At 40.0% G+C, this 15,606-nt stretch overlaps 2 protein-coding genes across 9 annotated transcripts in view; one reads left to right on the top strand and one right to left on the bottom strand.

The window, feature by feature from the left end:
• The first annotated feature begins 264 nt into the window (after positions 1-264).
• STARD5 (StAR related lipid transfer domain containing 5) lies at positions 265-4,647 on the top strand. 3 transcript variants are annotated; one of them, XM_065688283.1, is made up of 7 exons: positions 265-441; positions 531-580; positions 715-847; positions 1,430-1,547; positions 2,549-2,642; positions 3,202-3,380; positions 3,558-4,647. In XM_065688283.1, exons 1-6 carry the CDS (start codon positions 352-354, stop codon positions 3,347-3,349), a joined length of 633 nt encoding a protein of 210 aa, XP_065544355.1. In that variant the 5' UTR covers positions 265-351; the 3' UTR covers positions 3,350-3,380; positions 3,558-4,647. The 3 variants fall into 3 exon arrangements, with proteins under 3 accessions (XP_065544355.1, XP_065544356.1, XP_065544354.1); XM_065688284.1 differs by lacking the exon at positions 3,202-3,380; XM_065688282.1 differs by having other exon boundaries at positions 3,202-4,647.
• A 2,441-nt stretch (positions 4,648-7,088) lies between these two features.
• Positions 7,089-15,606, bottom strand: part of IL16 (interleukin 16) — a 49,176-nt gene continuing 40,658 nt past the window's right edge. For 4 of the 6 annotated variants that reach the window (XM_065688272.1, XM_065688276.1, XM_065688273.1 and 1 more), the window contains 7 exons: positions 14,506-14,647; positions 12,231-13,320; positions 11,536-11,719; positions 9,809-9,910; positions 8,846-9,095; positions 7,869-7,994; positions 7,089-7,563 (listed from right to left, as the gene is read on the bottom strand). In XM_065688272.1, the coding sequence (XP_065544344.1) occupies positions 7,370-7,563; positions 7,869-7,994; positions 8,846-9,095; positions 9,809-9,910; positions 11,536-11,719; positions 12,231-13,320; positions 14,506-14,647 (2,088 nt within the window). In that variant the 3' untranslated portion in view covers positions 7,089-7,369. Of the gene's footprint in view, positions 7,564-7,868; positions 7,995-8,845; positions 9,096-9,808; positions 9,911-11,535; positions 11,720-12,230; positions 13,321-14,505; positions 14,648-15,606 lie in introns of those variants that run through there. The other 2 variants (XM_065688274.1, XM_065688277.1) reach the window with 2 other exon arrangements.

The raw sequence follows: 15,606 nt of genomic DNA, 5'->3' as shown, positions 1-15,606 counted from the left end.
AGGTAAGAGAACACCACAGCCTTTGCCCTGGCTCCCCGCCGGTTGTGAAGGCCGGAGGCAGCTGCGTGCGGCCTGGTGGCTGCGGCTGCTGCCCGAGACGAGGCCCGCTGTTACCAGCTGCCCGGGAGAGGCACGCTGCAGTCCCCCGCAGCCCTGGCCTAGCCGGCATGGCCGATCCGAGCCCCGCCGCCCTCTTCCCCTCCGTTAACCGACCCGAGCACAACCGGCCGGCCCGCGTTGAGGCCGCCGCCCCTCAGGTGAGGAGGCGGTGCCGCCGCCATCGGCCCACGGGGGCGGTGCGCACGGAGCCCTCATAGGAGGCAGCCGAGCGGTGGCTGCGCCTTCCCGGTTATGGACTACGCGGAGCTTGCCGAAGCGGCGGCCGAGAAGATGGCGTTCTACCGGCAGGACCCCAGTGGCTGGCGGGGCTGCCGGCGCACGGTGAGCGGGCAGGCCGCTGGGGGCGGTTGCGGAGGGGCGGGGGGCTGGCCCGGGCCGGCCCGGCGGCTGAAAGCTTCCCGTTTCCGCAGAGCGAGGTTTCGGTGTCGTGGAGACCTTCCGCGGAGTTCGCTGGCAACGTGTGAGTACGCCCGGTGCCCCGCGTTTGGTTCCGAGGTGCCGGGGTGAGGGATCGCCCCCTGCGCTGCTGCCGCGTGTGATTGAGGCCGGGAAGGGTAGAGCAGGGAGGTTTGGATTCGTTTCACCCCACCGCAGGTACAGGGGAGAGGGGATCCTGCCAGCCAGCCCCGTGGATGTCTGGGAATGTATAAAGCCGGTGGCCGGAGGGCTCAGGACCAAGTGGGACCAAAACGTCAAGGACTTTGAGGTCATCGAAGTCATCAGTGATGTGAGTTCCTTACAAACCGTGCTGGTATGATAGTGCAGCGTATAGTGCAGTGTGGTGTTCGGGGCGCTGGGCCCTGTGTTAAACTCAGGGCAGTCGAAATGCTTCTAGAAGTTGTGCAGCTTCTGTCTGGGTCCATCTGGTGATACTTGGATTAGGGACATTTTTTCTTTTAATTCTCTGTAAATTGTATATATTCACTTAACGATGGCTTATCTCTCTGGAGAGAGCTGCTAATATATTCTTGGCTAAATACTGTGGGCATAAAATATGTAACTGTTTAAATATTCCTGCACTGCACTGTTGTTAGTTATCGTTGCTTTTCAACATCCCTTGTGGTAGCTGGCCTTAATCAACCTGGAAGCAATGTGTTATCACTCTGGTTTTCTCCATTAACCTGTCCTTCATCAACACACCCGTAGTGCCTTTTAGCTGTGCCAATTTGAGTTTGTTCAACAAAGGGTGTAACAGAACCCTTTGATACAATTTAGAAAGCGTATGTGAGAGAGTACCAGAAAATACTGGGATTTTTCTGCTGTGCTTTTGAAAGCATCAACTGACATACCTCTGCTTTGTGATTTTCAGGCTGTCTCTGTATGCAGAACCACAACCCCTTCAGCTTTCATGAGGGTTATTTCACCAAGAGAATTTGTGGATGTGGTACTGATGAAGCAATTTGAAGATGGGACGATGTTGTCTGCTGGTAAGATGCTTGTGTTCGCAGTGTGTTCACAATATGTTAGCAGATAACCAGCAGGTACCAGAGATCAATATAAAATAAAAAATAAGTAACGTATTGTTCCGTAGATGTTGATCTGATCAACATATTTTATCAGAAGATAAAGTATTAGTGGTCTATCTTCATTGTTGTTCTTGGAGTCTATAAGTCATCTTAATGTTCAGATAATGATATTGTTGGCCTGTGTTTTCTTCTCTTGCTATGATTTTGAGATTGAATAAGTATTTAATTTACTGTAAAACTAGTGTGTGTGTGTGTGTGTATGGTTTTGTTGTTTTAAGAATTTGCAAGCTTTCTAAAAGGAGTCCCATTTTAGCCTAAATCCTGTTTTTAACTTTTTCTCCACTGCCTGTAGTTGGTGAAGCCATTGGATAAATGCACCACTCCTGTATGTTGAAATAATTATTCTTATGCAACTAAATAGTTCTGATGTTTAAAGGTCTGCCACTTCATGGAAGTGTGTTTATTTGTTTCACTTTCATCCTGTTTAACTGTTACAAGTGAGTGCTTTTATTGCTCCATTGTTCAGCTGTCCCATTTTCCCATCCTGTTCAGGAATACCTTGCCAGGAATTCATATACTTGGTAAGAGTGCAGCTTCTCAGTAGTCAAGTGGCATGGCATACCTCTGTGGCATGGATTTGTTGGAAATACTTGAATGACCTCTCAAGAAAAGCAGTGCCCTGAAACCACATGGGTTCAGTGAAACTCCCTCAAAGTGTCTTAATGCTTACTTCAGAGCTCAGTAACAATTGCTTCTGAATTGAACACTTCTTTGATTTCCCCATACCATCGCCTCTTCTGACCACTTTTATGACACAGCCCCATGCTGAAAAAGTTCTACTTCCATTCCTAAAAATATTCTTATGTAGTGAGTTTGCTTCTCAACTGGTGCTTTGAGTACCAAGGACTCTTTTCATCATCTTCTGGGGAAATGACACTTCTCTTGAATGCTTTTTCTTATAGCAACCAATGTGGAACATCCGCTGTGTCCTCCTAGACCAAATTTTGTGAGAGGTTTGAATTATCCCTGTGGCTGCTTCTGTATACCTCTTCCAGGGTAAGAAGCAATCTATTTGAATGTGACATATTCTAAAGCCCTTCTTATCTGTTGTGTGGTGTGTGTATATAGTCACATGTGATCTGTAGCCTCTTGGCAGTGGCATGTTTCTGTCTTCCTTTGACTGGTAATCGTTATGACTGAGTGCCCTTTTTGTTCTCTTTTTTTGTCCAATGAATATTAGTCTGTCCTCATTTCCTAGAGGGAAGTCTTTAATGTTACAGGATCCATCATCACAGTAGGATTCTCGCTGACCTCTCAAGCAGAGATTCAGCAGAACATACAAATACGGCCTTAATTTTTGGCAAATGGGTATCTGGTTGTTTATTACATTGCCATAATTCATAAACAGTCATGAACCTAATTTAGGGCCTAGTTTAACTGTAATTTGACTTGTGGGGATAGTCACATTCATTGAAATTTGGAATAAATGTCTGCTGTTTGCTTAAGAAAAAGTACTTAGAAGTATGTATAATCAGACAATAGATAAAAAGTAATTGTAAATTTCTTAATGCTCTTAAACCCCGGGGTATAAAAATCACTTTTATTGTCTTTGCAGGGAACCAGACAGGACTCAACTCCTCAGTTTCTTTCAGACTGATCTTGGTGGCTATCTTCCCCAAACGGTGGTGGATTCCTTCTTTCCAGCTAGCATAGCTGGATTTTACAGTAACCTGACCAAAGCTGTTAAGCAGTTAAAAGCATGACAAGACCAATTGCTGACCTCACCAGCTGAGGGTAGGGAAAAACCTGGCAGCTTGAGGGTAGAAATAGGAAGTTGGCCTACAGGACTTTATACCAGCAAAGATATTAGGAAAAGTGAAAGGGGAACAATGAACTTTAAAACCAGTGTTTTCTATCTGTCTATGCAAAGCAATGTGTTCTTTTCTAATACTATATCCTTCATTTTCATAGAGAAATACCACACCAGAGGCTGGAAGAGTCCTAGAGGCAGCACTGGTGGCTGTCTGCAGGGAAATAATGCACATATTGGATCTGTTCTTGGCCACACTTTGTCAGTGTCTGCGAGGAGGAGCATTGCTAAAATCCACTTAACACGACAGCATTAGCCTGGTGTAGGTCAGCCTGTTTTGTCTCTGAAGCTTCTGTGGAACAGTGGTCCTTCCCCAAAAGAAAAGGTAGCTTTTTGCTGCCGGCACATTTAGACCTGCTAAGATGCTTCAATGGGTCCAAGCCAGCAAATGGTAAAAGCCAGAACAAATTGGATTGTTGGAGGATCCTACTTGTTTGTTCCGGTAGACTTCAGTACTAATAGTAAATATGCCTTAAGTGGGTTTTTTTTTTAAGTCTAGCCATGCAAATGAATTTGTAGATCAGTGGGTTGGTAAATAGACCCTGTTCTTTTCTGCCCTCTGTACCAAAACCAGTGATTTCGACAATATTATGAAACAAACTGCACTGACATAGTGGCAGTAAATAGAGGATTAAGCACTTTACTTGCCATTTTTTAAACTGCACTTGACCATTTTTAACTGCACTTGAACATTTTTTGTTCACTTGTGGTGAGAGGTTGTAACGGGTAAATAATCTTTTCTATAGCTTTGTCTTGACAGGCCATGAGGATGTTGCTTTTTTTCTAAGACTAGTTTGCCTGACAGCAGTCTTGGGAAATCAGCTCCTGATCTTGTGTCCAGTGACGGGTCTAGCTTTTGAAAATACTTACGGTGCTGGTTATGGCAGGAATGTCAGATGTTACTGTGTTTTACGTATAATTACAAAAGGAAAACTAATTGCCAAATTAGGAATTTAAATACAGGTTGTGATTTTAATGCTGTAACTCAGTAATTAACAAGGTTAATGTGTTCTGCTTTCTGTCCTAGTATTTACTTTATATTTAGTATAGGACATGGACTTGCACACAGTCTCCCACTGTGAATCTCACTCTATGGAATCGATTTTAAAGTGAAACAGTTTTTAGTCTCCTTTGTATACAAAGATGTAAAAACTTGTATGCATGTGGTTAAATAAATATTTTTTTGCTACATCCTACTGTTTTTTCCGGCTCGTCCTTTAAAATGGTTCTCCACCATTGCCCATCAAGGAAACCTAAGAGCCACCTAGACCTCCAGTATCTCTCTGAACTGAAGGGAATGGAAGGGGATAGGCTTCACTTCCATTTACACTCCCCAAGAACTGTAGGTAAAGGTGTTTTGGTGATAACCCTTTCCCCTCCCAGCTTCTTTGCACTTTTGTAGTCCTTATTTCCAATTGCTGCTTTCTGTACTTAAGATGAGTAACAAATTCACTGATGAGATTTGGGCCCTGATATTACAGAGGCTGGTACACATTTATCTAAATGTACTTAAAGTCATTAGGCATGAAGTGCAATATCTCAGCAAAAAGTTCAAGAAGCAGAGCTCAGGCCTCCACTCGTTATTTCTTCAAGTAAACTTTTTGCAAACGTTTTTTTATTAGTTATATATCATAATGTTTTTTATTGCTCTGAGCAGTAAAGGTGATAGATGAGGCTCTTTCTTGGAATAAGTTAAGGATCCCTTTTCTACATGCTCAAAATTTTCTACCCAGAAGGAAGTAAGAGTCCTTAACATTCAGCCCTCTGGCCTGCCAAACTGGAGATGGAAATGTCTTGGCAAAGCTCATCTCATAAGATCTTGGAGGATTCACCAGTGAGACACATTGACTGCCAAACAGCATGTTTTCACTTCTTTTGATCTTGGCAGATGCCAGGAAATGCAGAGGCATAGAAAAACTGAAGAACTTTGGACATGAAGTGAGAACATCACCTCTGGAAAAAAACAAGATCAAACCTGTCGTGGTGGGTGTATGTAATTTCTTATATTGATGATATGAAATGGCTGATTCAGGTGAGGACACCTTCAGCAGATGGCATTGAAGTAATTATGGCACTCTGTGCCATGGGTGTAGCTAGTCTAGTCTCTCTTGTTACAGTCATGCAGCTGACAAAAAGTGCATTTTATGAGAAATAGCATTACCAGCGCTGAAGAGTTCACACTTATTTTTCTGTACAGATTCTATAATACTATAGGATATACAGAAATCCTTTCTGTACAGTTTTTCTATATTGGTGGTATGGGCAAGTGGTTAAAAAATCTTAGAAAATCTTAGAATCTTTTATATGCACCTTAGGCCTTAGACTTAGTTACGCCTAAGCCAATAATGCAGATTAAGTTAAATACAAGAAATTCTACCCCAAACAATAAATATTCAGAGGGTTTTATGTATGTACCAGTTAAAAAAGAAAAATTATGAAAAGATTCCCTCTCACATTTCTCCTCTTTTGGTTGCTAATGAATTCATAGAAATGTTGCTTTGAGAATTGTTTGGATTGTTTTTGGAAAAGACCTCAGCTGGGAAAGGGTTTGGAAGTGTGGGGCAGATGGCTTGTCAAGAATGTTCTTTCAAGGATTAACATAGAGCTGACTAGTGAGGAAAGGCCAAAGCAAGTCATATGCCTAGATGCAACTAATACCTTCTTCTGTCTACCCTACTTCCCTTTCAGTTGTTGTTTCTATGACGTTGTGTTAAGTGCATAGAAAATAGTTTCTGAACTCCTAAAGCTTATGGTTTGGTGAAATTAAGTAACTGAAGAAAGGTGTAGCAAATTCCCAGCTGCGGGAAGGTAAAAGGCCAGGAAAAATAGCCAGTGCAGCAATCTGTCTTTCAACCGGCTAGTCACTACTTCTATCCTGATGGGGCATCTCTCCCTTTGGTGAATTAGGTCAGAGAAGAGCAAATGCGTGCACAGGACCATCTTGCCATAGACAAACATGCTGCTTCTGGTAGAATTCCATTTGCTGCTTAGACAGCACTGCCAAAATGCTCATAGCAGCGTTTGAAGCATAGGTTTGTCTCCAACTTTTTTAGTATCTCCAGTATCTCCATTTGGATTCAGAACTTCTAATTCCCTAATATTCTCACTGGTACTTTTCCTTACAAAATTAACACAAAGACATTTAAAAAAAATGTGTGGTTAGAAGGTAAGACTTGCTTCTAAACGGCTTCGTTACTTTCTTGCTGTAGTCCTTGGAGACCTCTGGCCAGAGGATGGTTAGGAAAAGCTCCCCTATATTGTTCTCAGCTTCCTGCTGCACCCTTGCAATACCCTGAGACACTCCTTTCCTGCCCACCCCATGTTTGCTGATAGCTTTCTCAAGTGCTAGTAAAAAATTACGTTGGTGGGTTTTGGCTGTCCTGGATGTTCTATGGTTTAAATAGAAAAGCTTGAGTTTTCTAGGACACACTGTCATTTTGACACACAGAATTGCATCCCCCTTTCTCTGCCGTCTACACAGTCTGTAAGGTAGTGTTGAGATGTAAGCTTGTAGACATATTTCTTCCTCCTTGGAAGGTAAGGCAGGGAGCACGGCTTGTAAAGTAGGACTGAAAACTTAGCACAGAATGAGCTTTCAATATTTAAGTTAATGGCTTTAAAAACGAGAGTACTATAGATGTCACATATTTTATTACAACCAGTATATTATTAATAAAGTCATTATTTTATAAGTCTGTAATTAAACATCTCCTTCCAAATGTCAAAATAAGAATCATGCACATCTTGTGCACATCTTAGTTTACCTCAGGCAGCTTGCTCTGTAACTGGCAGCAAGATCATGTGTGATTTTCATATGCACTTTTGGAGTATCTTGCTGTACTAGCCAAATGGCTGCAAGTAATAAAATCCTTTTTTCTGTTAGTAATATTGGCAGTAATCTAATTTCCTCCTCTTACAAAGTTTTGGATGAGTTGGTGGTAACAGAGCTTGGATTCTTCCTCTTGATGATAGCTGTGATGGGCCCATCAGGTAATGCCTTGATTATATTCCACGCTTCAAAACGAGTGAGTCCTTGAATGGCAGTTGTGTGCACTTGTAACAGCTCATCCCCAGGCTGGACAGGGCTGCTTTGTTCTAATGCAGTCCCTGGAGAAAGAAAATTACTTTCCTTTAATTCTTTGTGTGGGAGAGACTTTGATGTATCTTTCACTTATTAAGGATAACCAGCATGTTTGGTATATACCACCTGGTCTCAGCAGGGAATGAATTACTGGCACTGCACAGGATAATGCTGCGTTTCCAAAAAATGTCATTTCCGTGGGTATAAATCAGCAGTCAGTTATGAACTGTGCGGGTTTGCATCAGCTAAGAACCTGCCATGTACGCATTTAAGTGTATTTACCTTTAAGTATCCTGTTGATGATGATGGGTTTATCTTTAAGTGTATTTACCTTTAAATATCCTGTTGATGATGACGGGTTTATCTCCGTGAATAGATCCTTTCCCACCTTCCAGGCTGAATCCTAAACCGGCAGGTGTTTTTTCTAGAGTTACAGTGCAGATTGTATGTTCAGTTGCTGGAAACAAATGGAACGTTAGCAGATGGGCACTACACAGTCTGAAAAGCTAAAACATCTGTCACAAAAAGTGAACTTCAGTTTTGTTTGCAAATGCACCATAAACTGCCAAATGAAAGAGAAAACTATAACTTTTAATTTCTCTTTTTACTATTGTAAGGCCCCCTGGGAAGCTGGGGAGATAAATTTGTGTTTGAAATTGTAGCAGTGGAAATACAAAGATGAAAGCTGGTGGCATTTGATGGAATGAAAAAAAACATGTTCAATGAACAAAATTTAAGGTAAACATATTGGATGTTAGTTATGAAATTGTAGTATATACTACAAAGATGCTAATGTTTGTAAAAGATGCAGTATGTAAATAAAGCCACAGATCTCTAGAGAAAATCCACAAAAAAATCTGAAAAATGTGAAAGGATTTGAAAAATCTGACCTTGCTGTGTTTCAGGTGTAGCCACCTGCTGTCTCAAACAATAGCACATTGCTTGTTCAAACCAAAATTCCCTTTCACAAAATCTTTAAACTAGAATCTAATAATATTAAATAATCTCTGTTCAGAGTTGTCATTATATCTTCACTTAGATGTATTACTACAATAATAATCTTTTTATGTCTACAGAAAGGCATAGAGAGGATCACACTTGTTTATTTTACTCTAGAAATCCATTAATTCTTTCCCTTTCCAAAAAAGTTACTCCAAATGTCTGTTCAGGAATGTTTTATTAACCATGCTGTCTTTAATCGTTGCTCTCAGATTAACTCAACTGAGCTGCACTATGAACACCCGAATTTCAGGTAATGAGTAAACATTTAGCAGGTGGGGGCCTGCAAGGCAATGCCACTGGACTTACCAGACTCTGGTGAGGCATCACTTGCTACTGAAGATGTACTAGAGTTTATTGAAGCATTGAGATTTTCTCCATCTTTAGCTTTTCTAGTGACAACAACAGCTTGTCTGGGTTGTCGAGCCTGTCGCATGACTGCTGAAGCATCATTGTGAGTCACACCTTTAAGAGACTTTCCATTAATGGATAGTACTTCATCGCCTTTCTGAATAGTTCCTTCCTGAGATGCTAGTCCATTGGGAAACACTTTGTGAACCTGTTGAAGAGTCCAGTCATCACACATGCACCCAAGGAAGGGGGGGGGGGGGGGGGGGGGAAGGACAAACCGCTAAATCAGGTAATCATTTTCACAATGTGCATTTTGCATTCTTTGCCAGGAACAAGTTGCTTCTAGCATGTTTCAGGACTGAGGACTGAAATAATTTGTAGAGTTGTCCTGCGCACAGCCCTCCTCAAGCAGCTAGGCAATCTGTTTAGCCCATGTTATCAAGTGGCCAAAGCCTTGCTGTCTATGGTATGTACCTTGCTTATGCTACTTCCTGTCCTTCTTGCTGCTCTGCTAGTAGGAGGTAGAAGGCGTGAAGGTAGTCTCTAGCCTCCAGATCCCTTAAATGACTACATGCTTATCTCATTCCTCCTGACCACCCTACAAGGTCTTCTATAAGCATGTGAATAAGATGTTGGTTACTTCCTGCTGAGGGCTGTGTATTGTTCTGCCTTGAATTTCAGACCTGTTGGCGAGTATGGTGCCAGAAAAACAGGACACCACTGCCAGTCAGCTGGAAAGGGCAGCTCTGCACAGTAGAGTCTTATTTTCACCCATTTGAGACCATGATTCTGACTCTATCAGTACAGCAGCCTACTTTGATTATGCCAAAAGCCAACCTCTGTATTAGAAAACCAGTAAGTTGTGTACTTTTAGAAGGAGTTGTTGATTTTAGAGTATTTGTAAAGAAAGATGCTACTTACTGTTATCACTTTGTTTTCTAGATCAATGCCCCCTGCCAGGCTGAATCCAAGCCCAGTATCATCTTCTTTGTGCAAAATTGTAACACGGATATCATCGAATTCCTAGGTAAAGAAAGAAATAAAGTGAAAAACTTTCCAATATGTCAATATGATTGGGAAATCAGCGTATTTCCTTTTTGTCTGTTGTGCATTTTATAATGAGACTTAGTGGCACAAGCATAATACTGATATGAGTAGTGTTCAATTTTCATCAAATTTACCTATCAATTGCCTAGTTTACAAAACTCTATTCTGTGTCTAAAATTGTTCTGGTTTGTTAAACAGGTTATCAGTTGGATCTGGGCCATTAATTGAATTATAATAAAGAATATAGGTATGTACTGTAGAAATAGAAAATAATACTGAATTGTGTTAGAGAACCCTTTCATTGAAAAAATGGGAAAAGAATTTGGCACATAACTCGTATTGATACAAGTGTCGGAGCTTAAAAATTGCTTCTCATTCTTATTTTTATTTTTTAACAATACTCTACTGATAGGTAGATTAAGCTGTCTCTGGGTTATCCCAAAGATGAATTTGTATAGGGTAACCACTCCCATTTAACCTAGTTGCCTAAGGAAACGTGGCTTTTTTGACCACAATTTCACAATCATGTTCAGTATGTGAGCAACTGCAGTTGCATTTTTGGTATTGTGTCTTTTACTTCCGTTATTAAATCCACTGGCCAGCTGCAACCAGGCAGAAGATACGTGCCGCTCAGGGTTTGTCCTGACAATTCCATGAAAACAAATGACTTGATAAGGAAGACTAATTTCCCATTGAGGGCAACATTGCAACATAGCTTTACTTCTAATAGGATCAAAAACATTAACATGGGAAGTTGATAAGCAACACAAATTGATACAGAACTTGGCTTTCATAAATTCTGCTTGTCAGACTGCTTTTTGATTGCAGCATACAAGCAAACCTTGATGCAATCAGTAAGAATTTTTTCTTCAACTTGAGAATATGTCTGCCTAGTCTTCTGACAGGCAGATGTGAATTCTCTACCCATGCTCCATGCAGTACGGACACAAACCAGGACTAACCTGGTGCCACTGACATGCCACACAGACATGCCACTGCAGTTAGCCAAGAGGCAAACAGTATTATCTTAGGCTCGTTGGTGCATTAATGCAGATATGCTGCTTTTGCACAGTTTGGAGTGTCTTATCACAGCAAGCACATAGCTGCCCGCAGGAGATGAACTATTTTCCATGTAGAGTTCTGGGTGTTGTCTGCTTTTTCTTTCAGTGTAAGCAGTCTTCTAAAGTCTTTAGAGTTCTGGAATGCATGTGTTTAAATTTGATTTTGACTTATTCTGAGCTTTATCACAGTTTTAGATTAATCCAGTAAGACTAAAGGCTGTTCAGTATCCCATAAATGATGCATTGGGTGTCTCAGACTGGCAACCCAAATAAAAAGAAAAGTCTCAAAAATATCAATGTCTACTTCTGCATACGCTGACTTTACCCACTGAATAAGTGTTATTCTGTTAATTAAATAGGTATTACACTTGCTTAGTTATCTTTGAAGACTTCAAGTTTTTTGATCGTGTTAAATGTTTCTGCTGGTACATATTGAGATGACTGTTTTATTTGTTATATTATCAAGTTGTGAAGATTAACCTGGAGAATTCACTCCACAACTTTCTGAAAATCATGCACAAAACCAAAAAGTAGATTTACCTTTAAGGTGGCTTCATCTAGTGATTTGACTTCCTCTATCAGCTTTGCTAATTCTTCAGGGGAAAGCAGAGAGATGACAGACTGCCCTGACACACCGGATGCTTGAGGTGAGCCATGTTCCTGTTTCTCTTCCTCATTCTCATTGTCTGCCAGGCTCACAGTATATTCTCTCAACTCAGAGAGGCTGTTGCATTATGACAAGAATAAAAAAGAAGCATTGAGTTATGAAAGAACATACAAAAGCATAGCACAGACAATTTTGAAGCAGTCATCCTTTGATCTTATTACCATTTAACTGGGGTGGTAGCTCCCATAATACTTATTTTAAATGCAATATTAATGTAAATTAATCACGTTAGCATGTTAACAAAAGTAGGATACATCACTTAAAAGAGTAGGAATAATCTCTTGGCTGCAGGCAAAACCAGAGTTAAATCTCCTTTATCATGGAGATGCTAGAAATATTCCAGTTTACATAGGAGGAGGTTTAACATATACATGTGTTTATATAGTACAAATTAAAACCAAGTGTAACAGTCATGTGAGTTATTCGACCTTTGTGCCCTAAAGTTCTTAACTTAGGCTGTGCTGTACTATTGCATGCTACTGCCTTAGAATGCTAATCTGTCAGTGGATCAGCACAGGCGCTCACCAATGCTGATCTGTAAATCTGATTTTTAAATATGGTATCTTACTTCAGTGAAAACCCAGTGTCCAGGTGATGGTTCTCACTTGCAGGTGAGAAGGAAGTCACATCATCCTCCACAGAGGACTGAGACAATGTGTCCAGACTTTCCCATGCACTGTTTCCACAAGAGGCTGGAGACTGAGGAAGGCAAAGCAAAGATTTCATTAAAGCAGATGACACCTGGCTACTGATGGAATAGATTTTGCTACACTTTTCATCGTATGGTTTTGTCATCTCACAAGACTGGGTAGCTGTAAGTGGGAAGCTTCGTGATCTTAGGCTGTGTGCTTTTGCTACCCGTACAAGGTGGGAATTTGCAATGGCTTCTGTAGTTAAGAGACCTGAGGAATTTTCAATGTTGGCATTATTGCATTTTTCTGAGCTAGCCACAAGGACCTCCCTGGGAGAGGAAGATCTATCAAGGCTCTTTGTACCCATGACCACAGGTGACTGTCGGGTAGTTTCACAGTGTTGGAGAAAGGCTTGGTTTAAACAGGCTGGGGCCACTTCTGACCCTGTTGCAATGGGAGAGTGTTCTTTCTGGACTGATGGTTTCAGGCTAAACCTTCGGTGTGTTTTTTCAGGTGACTGCGGAGCACTCAAGGATTCAAATGAGCTTATTCTTTGTTTTATTGATGATCCCCTAGGAGAGACACGGCATAAACTGGATTGCAGTTCTGTGGTGGAAATACTCTTGAAGTCAGGAGGACTTTGATCTGCCCGTGTTTTTACATCTGGATTTGCTTTCCTCAATCCTTTCAGACTTTGGCGAAACCATGCTGGCTTAGGTGCAACAGGAGGAGGGCCCTTTTTCACACTGTCATTTTCATCTGATTTTGGCACTTTTGAACCAACTATTTCTGATTCTGATTTCTTCAGAACTGTTTCTGAGCTGCTTCGATTTTGATTCTCTTTCTTTGTGTCCATGCCAGGTTGCAAATCTAAGTGTACATTGTCTTCACTCATGGTAGGATTGAATAAGCTTTTTATGCAGTCAGAAATTTTAACCCAAGGATCTTCTGTTGTTGTATCAAGACTATAATCTACCCGTGCTTGTCTTTTAAGTATAGGTCTTCGTATTGATGAAAGCGGATTCCCTGTATTAGAAAAACATTGATTATAAATGAGCAGCCTTCTACTTCCCCATTCCTTGTCTATGTATTGTTATTAATTCATTACATTTGAATTTCTTTCAAGCCTCCAATAGGTATCTTTTAATTTTCTAAAAGAAGCTTTTTTAAAATTCACAACTCTTGAGCTGAAAGTTCTAACTCTTGACACTGAAATTAACTGAAAAACAAGGCTCTTCCCTGCTTATATGCAAGATCCCTTTTCTAAAAGGCCTGCAACTTCTGAAGTTCTGGGGTGCTGACATAGGCTACAACAGTTGAAACAGAAGGGTAAAGTCACAGTGATATTTGGAGCCAAGTGAAAAAGCTGATGTTGCAGTAAATTATTTAAAAAAAAAAAAAAAAAAGTTTTTCTTTCCTACCTTTATAAGTATATCCTGCTTTAAAATGCCTCTCCCAGTAAGATCTTTGATTAATATTTATGCTTCCTTAAATTTGTGCAGGCATGTCCAGTGGTATTTTTCCATTAAGTAAAAACTTAATTCTAAACTAGGAATATCTTTTACCTCATAGGTTAATTAAGCATTTTGATGTTAGACATGATAGAGCTGAATAGCAGCAATTTTTATTTTTTTTTTTTTTGTGCAGTTGCACAATTACTGTTGCCTGCTTCAATATAAAGAAAAGTTTTTAGGACATCTTTTTTTTTAAATGATCTGAGCCACAAGTTACAGAATTTCATAATGGTTTAGATTGTAAGAGATCTCTTAAGATTGTCTAGTTACCTTATCATTAAGTTTCCTTAATTCTAATTAGCACAACAAAATACTAATTTAATATCACTTATTTGTACCATTGCAATGCTTGAGCCTTGAAACTGCAGAAAAAGCCATTTAGAATGCTAAAAAAAACCTTTAATATCAAATCTTCAATATAAATAGTATCATCTGAAGAAATACAGTAAGTGTACCTGTCCATTATCACCTTTTTACAATAAATCACTTATTATGCTGCATTTGAGCTAACTTTCCTTTTTTCTATTTCCAAAGATTAATGAATAACTTTAATTTTCATCTGTTCAATCCAAAAATTACAGATATGGGTTGAAGTCTGCGTTTAAGGAGAAAGGTGAAGTCAGCTTGATACCCATTTTGCAATCCAACCTAAATGCTAGGTTTAGCTGCAAAGAAAAGTTAATGGAATTAAACATACCGATATTTGCTTTTCTTTCTTGATCTCTGCCCGCTGGAACAGCAGTTGTGCTTTCAGTATCATATGATGTAGGAGAAGTGGTAAAGACACAGTGGGTTACATCAGTTTTATGTGCCTCTAGCACTGGCTCTCCAACTTCCTGCTGTACAAACAGGAAACAGAAGTGTGTCAGAATGTAATTATATACACCACACCTCATGAATCTGAAAAAACCTTGGCCATATTTTCACTTGGTTTTAATCTGAAAAGAAATATTGAACAGAAACCAAGCTTTCACTTCTGTTTGGGATTTAATCCTCATAGGACTTAATGTATTATAGATTACTAGAATATTGGCACGATATTTTATGGTTGCACTTGTAAATAGACTGTGAAAAATTTGATTAATATCTCAAATTTAGTAATAATAGTAATAATAAACTAAAAGACTGCTCGCTATAATTTTCAATTTTTGCAAAACCAGACATTCAGTAGACTTTTGCAAATCAGTCGAGCAAATTTCCTAACTTCTTATGAAACTCTCTTTCCTGGTGAAGCCTTTTGCCCTTAAGCCTAAGCCAGACAAGCCAAATTGTTACTGCAGTTTCAGAGCTCTCCCTTTCTTGGTTTCGGCTGGACACATACGGTGAGAGGACTAGTTTGAGGTTGCAGTAAAGGCAACTCTCAGCATCATTAGCACATGCTGTAGAATTACTTGATTCCTTTGTAACCGATGATACCAAATTACCATCTGTACTGCCGTGACACTGGAAGTTCTTTCTGCTATGTAGTTAAGATTTAACATTAATTTACTAATAGGGATCAAAACCAAACAGGACAGAAATTGAAGGTCTAGAAACAAATGAGATTGTCCTGAAAAAAATCAGTAATTGGACAATTTCTTAGCTTTTCTGTAATGTAGTTGTGTTTGTTATGTAACTTTCTTATTCTAGGAAAGCTTTCTCTGTCTCCTGTTTAGTAGGATCCTTCTTAAAAGTTGTGCATTGGCTCTGTTGCTATTAGATATGTATATCAGATATTCAATAGCCAATTTCGAAGCACTGTGAACATATAGTTTGATCTTACTCTTTATTGATAGCAGTTATCTTTATACTGATGAAG

This window comes from Lathamus discolor, chromosome 8 (genome assembly GCF_037157495.1).
Source record: "Lathamus discolor isolate bLatDis1 chromosome 8, bLatDis1.hap1, whole genome shotgun sequence".
Classification (NCBI taxonomy): Eukaryota; Metazoa; Chordata; class Aves; order Psittaciformes; family Psittacidae; genus Lathamus; species Lathamus discolor.
The sequence above is the reverse complement of the archived record's forward strand: the minus strand, read 5'-3'. Positions and strand labels throughout refer to the sequence as shown.

What these genes read in the sequence shown, in the direction of transcription:
- STARD5 (XM_065688283.1), top strand. Translation starts at nt 352, where the DNA reads ATGGACTACGCGGAGCTTGCCGAAGCGGCGGCCGAGAAGATGGCGTTC. An exon ending in TCATCGAAGTCATCAGTGAT is followed by an intron (nt 848 to 1,429) that starts GTGAGTTCCTTA and finishes TGTGATTTTCAG; the next exon opens with GCTGTCTCTGTATGCAGAAC. An exon ending in TGGGACGATGTTGTCTGCTG is followed by an intron (nt 1,548 to 2,548) that starts GTAAGATGCTTG and finishes TTTTTCTTATAG; the next exon opens with CAACCAATGTGGAACATCCG.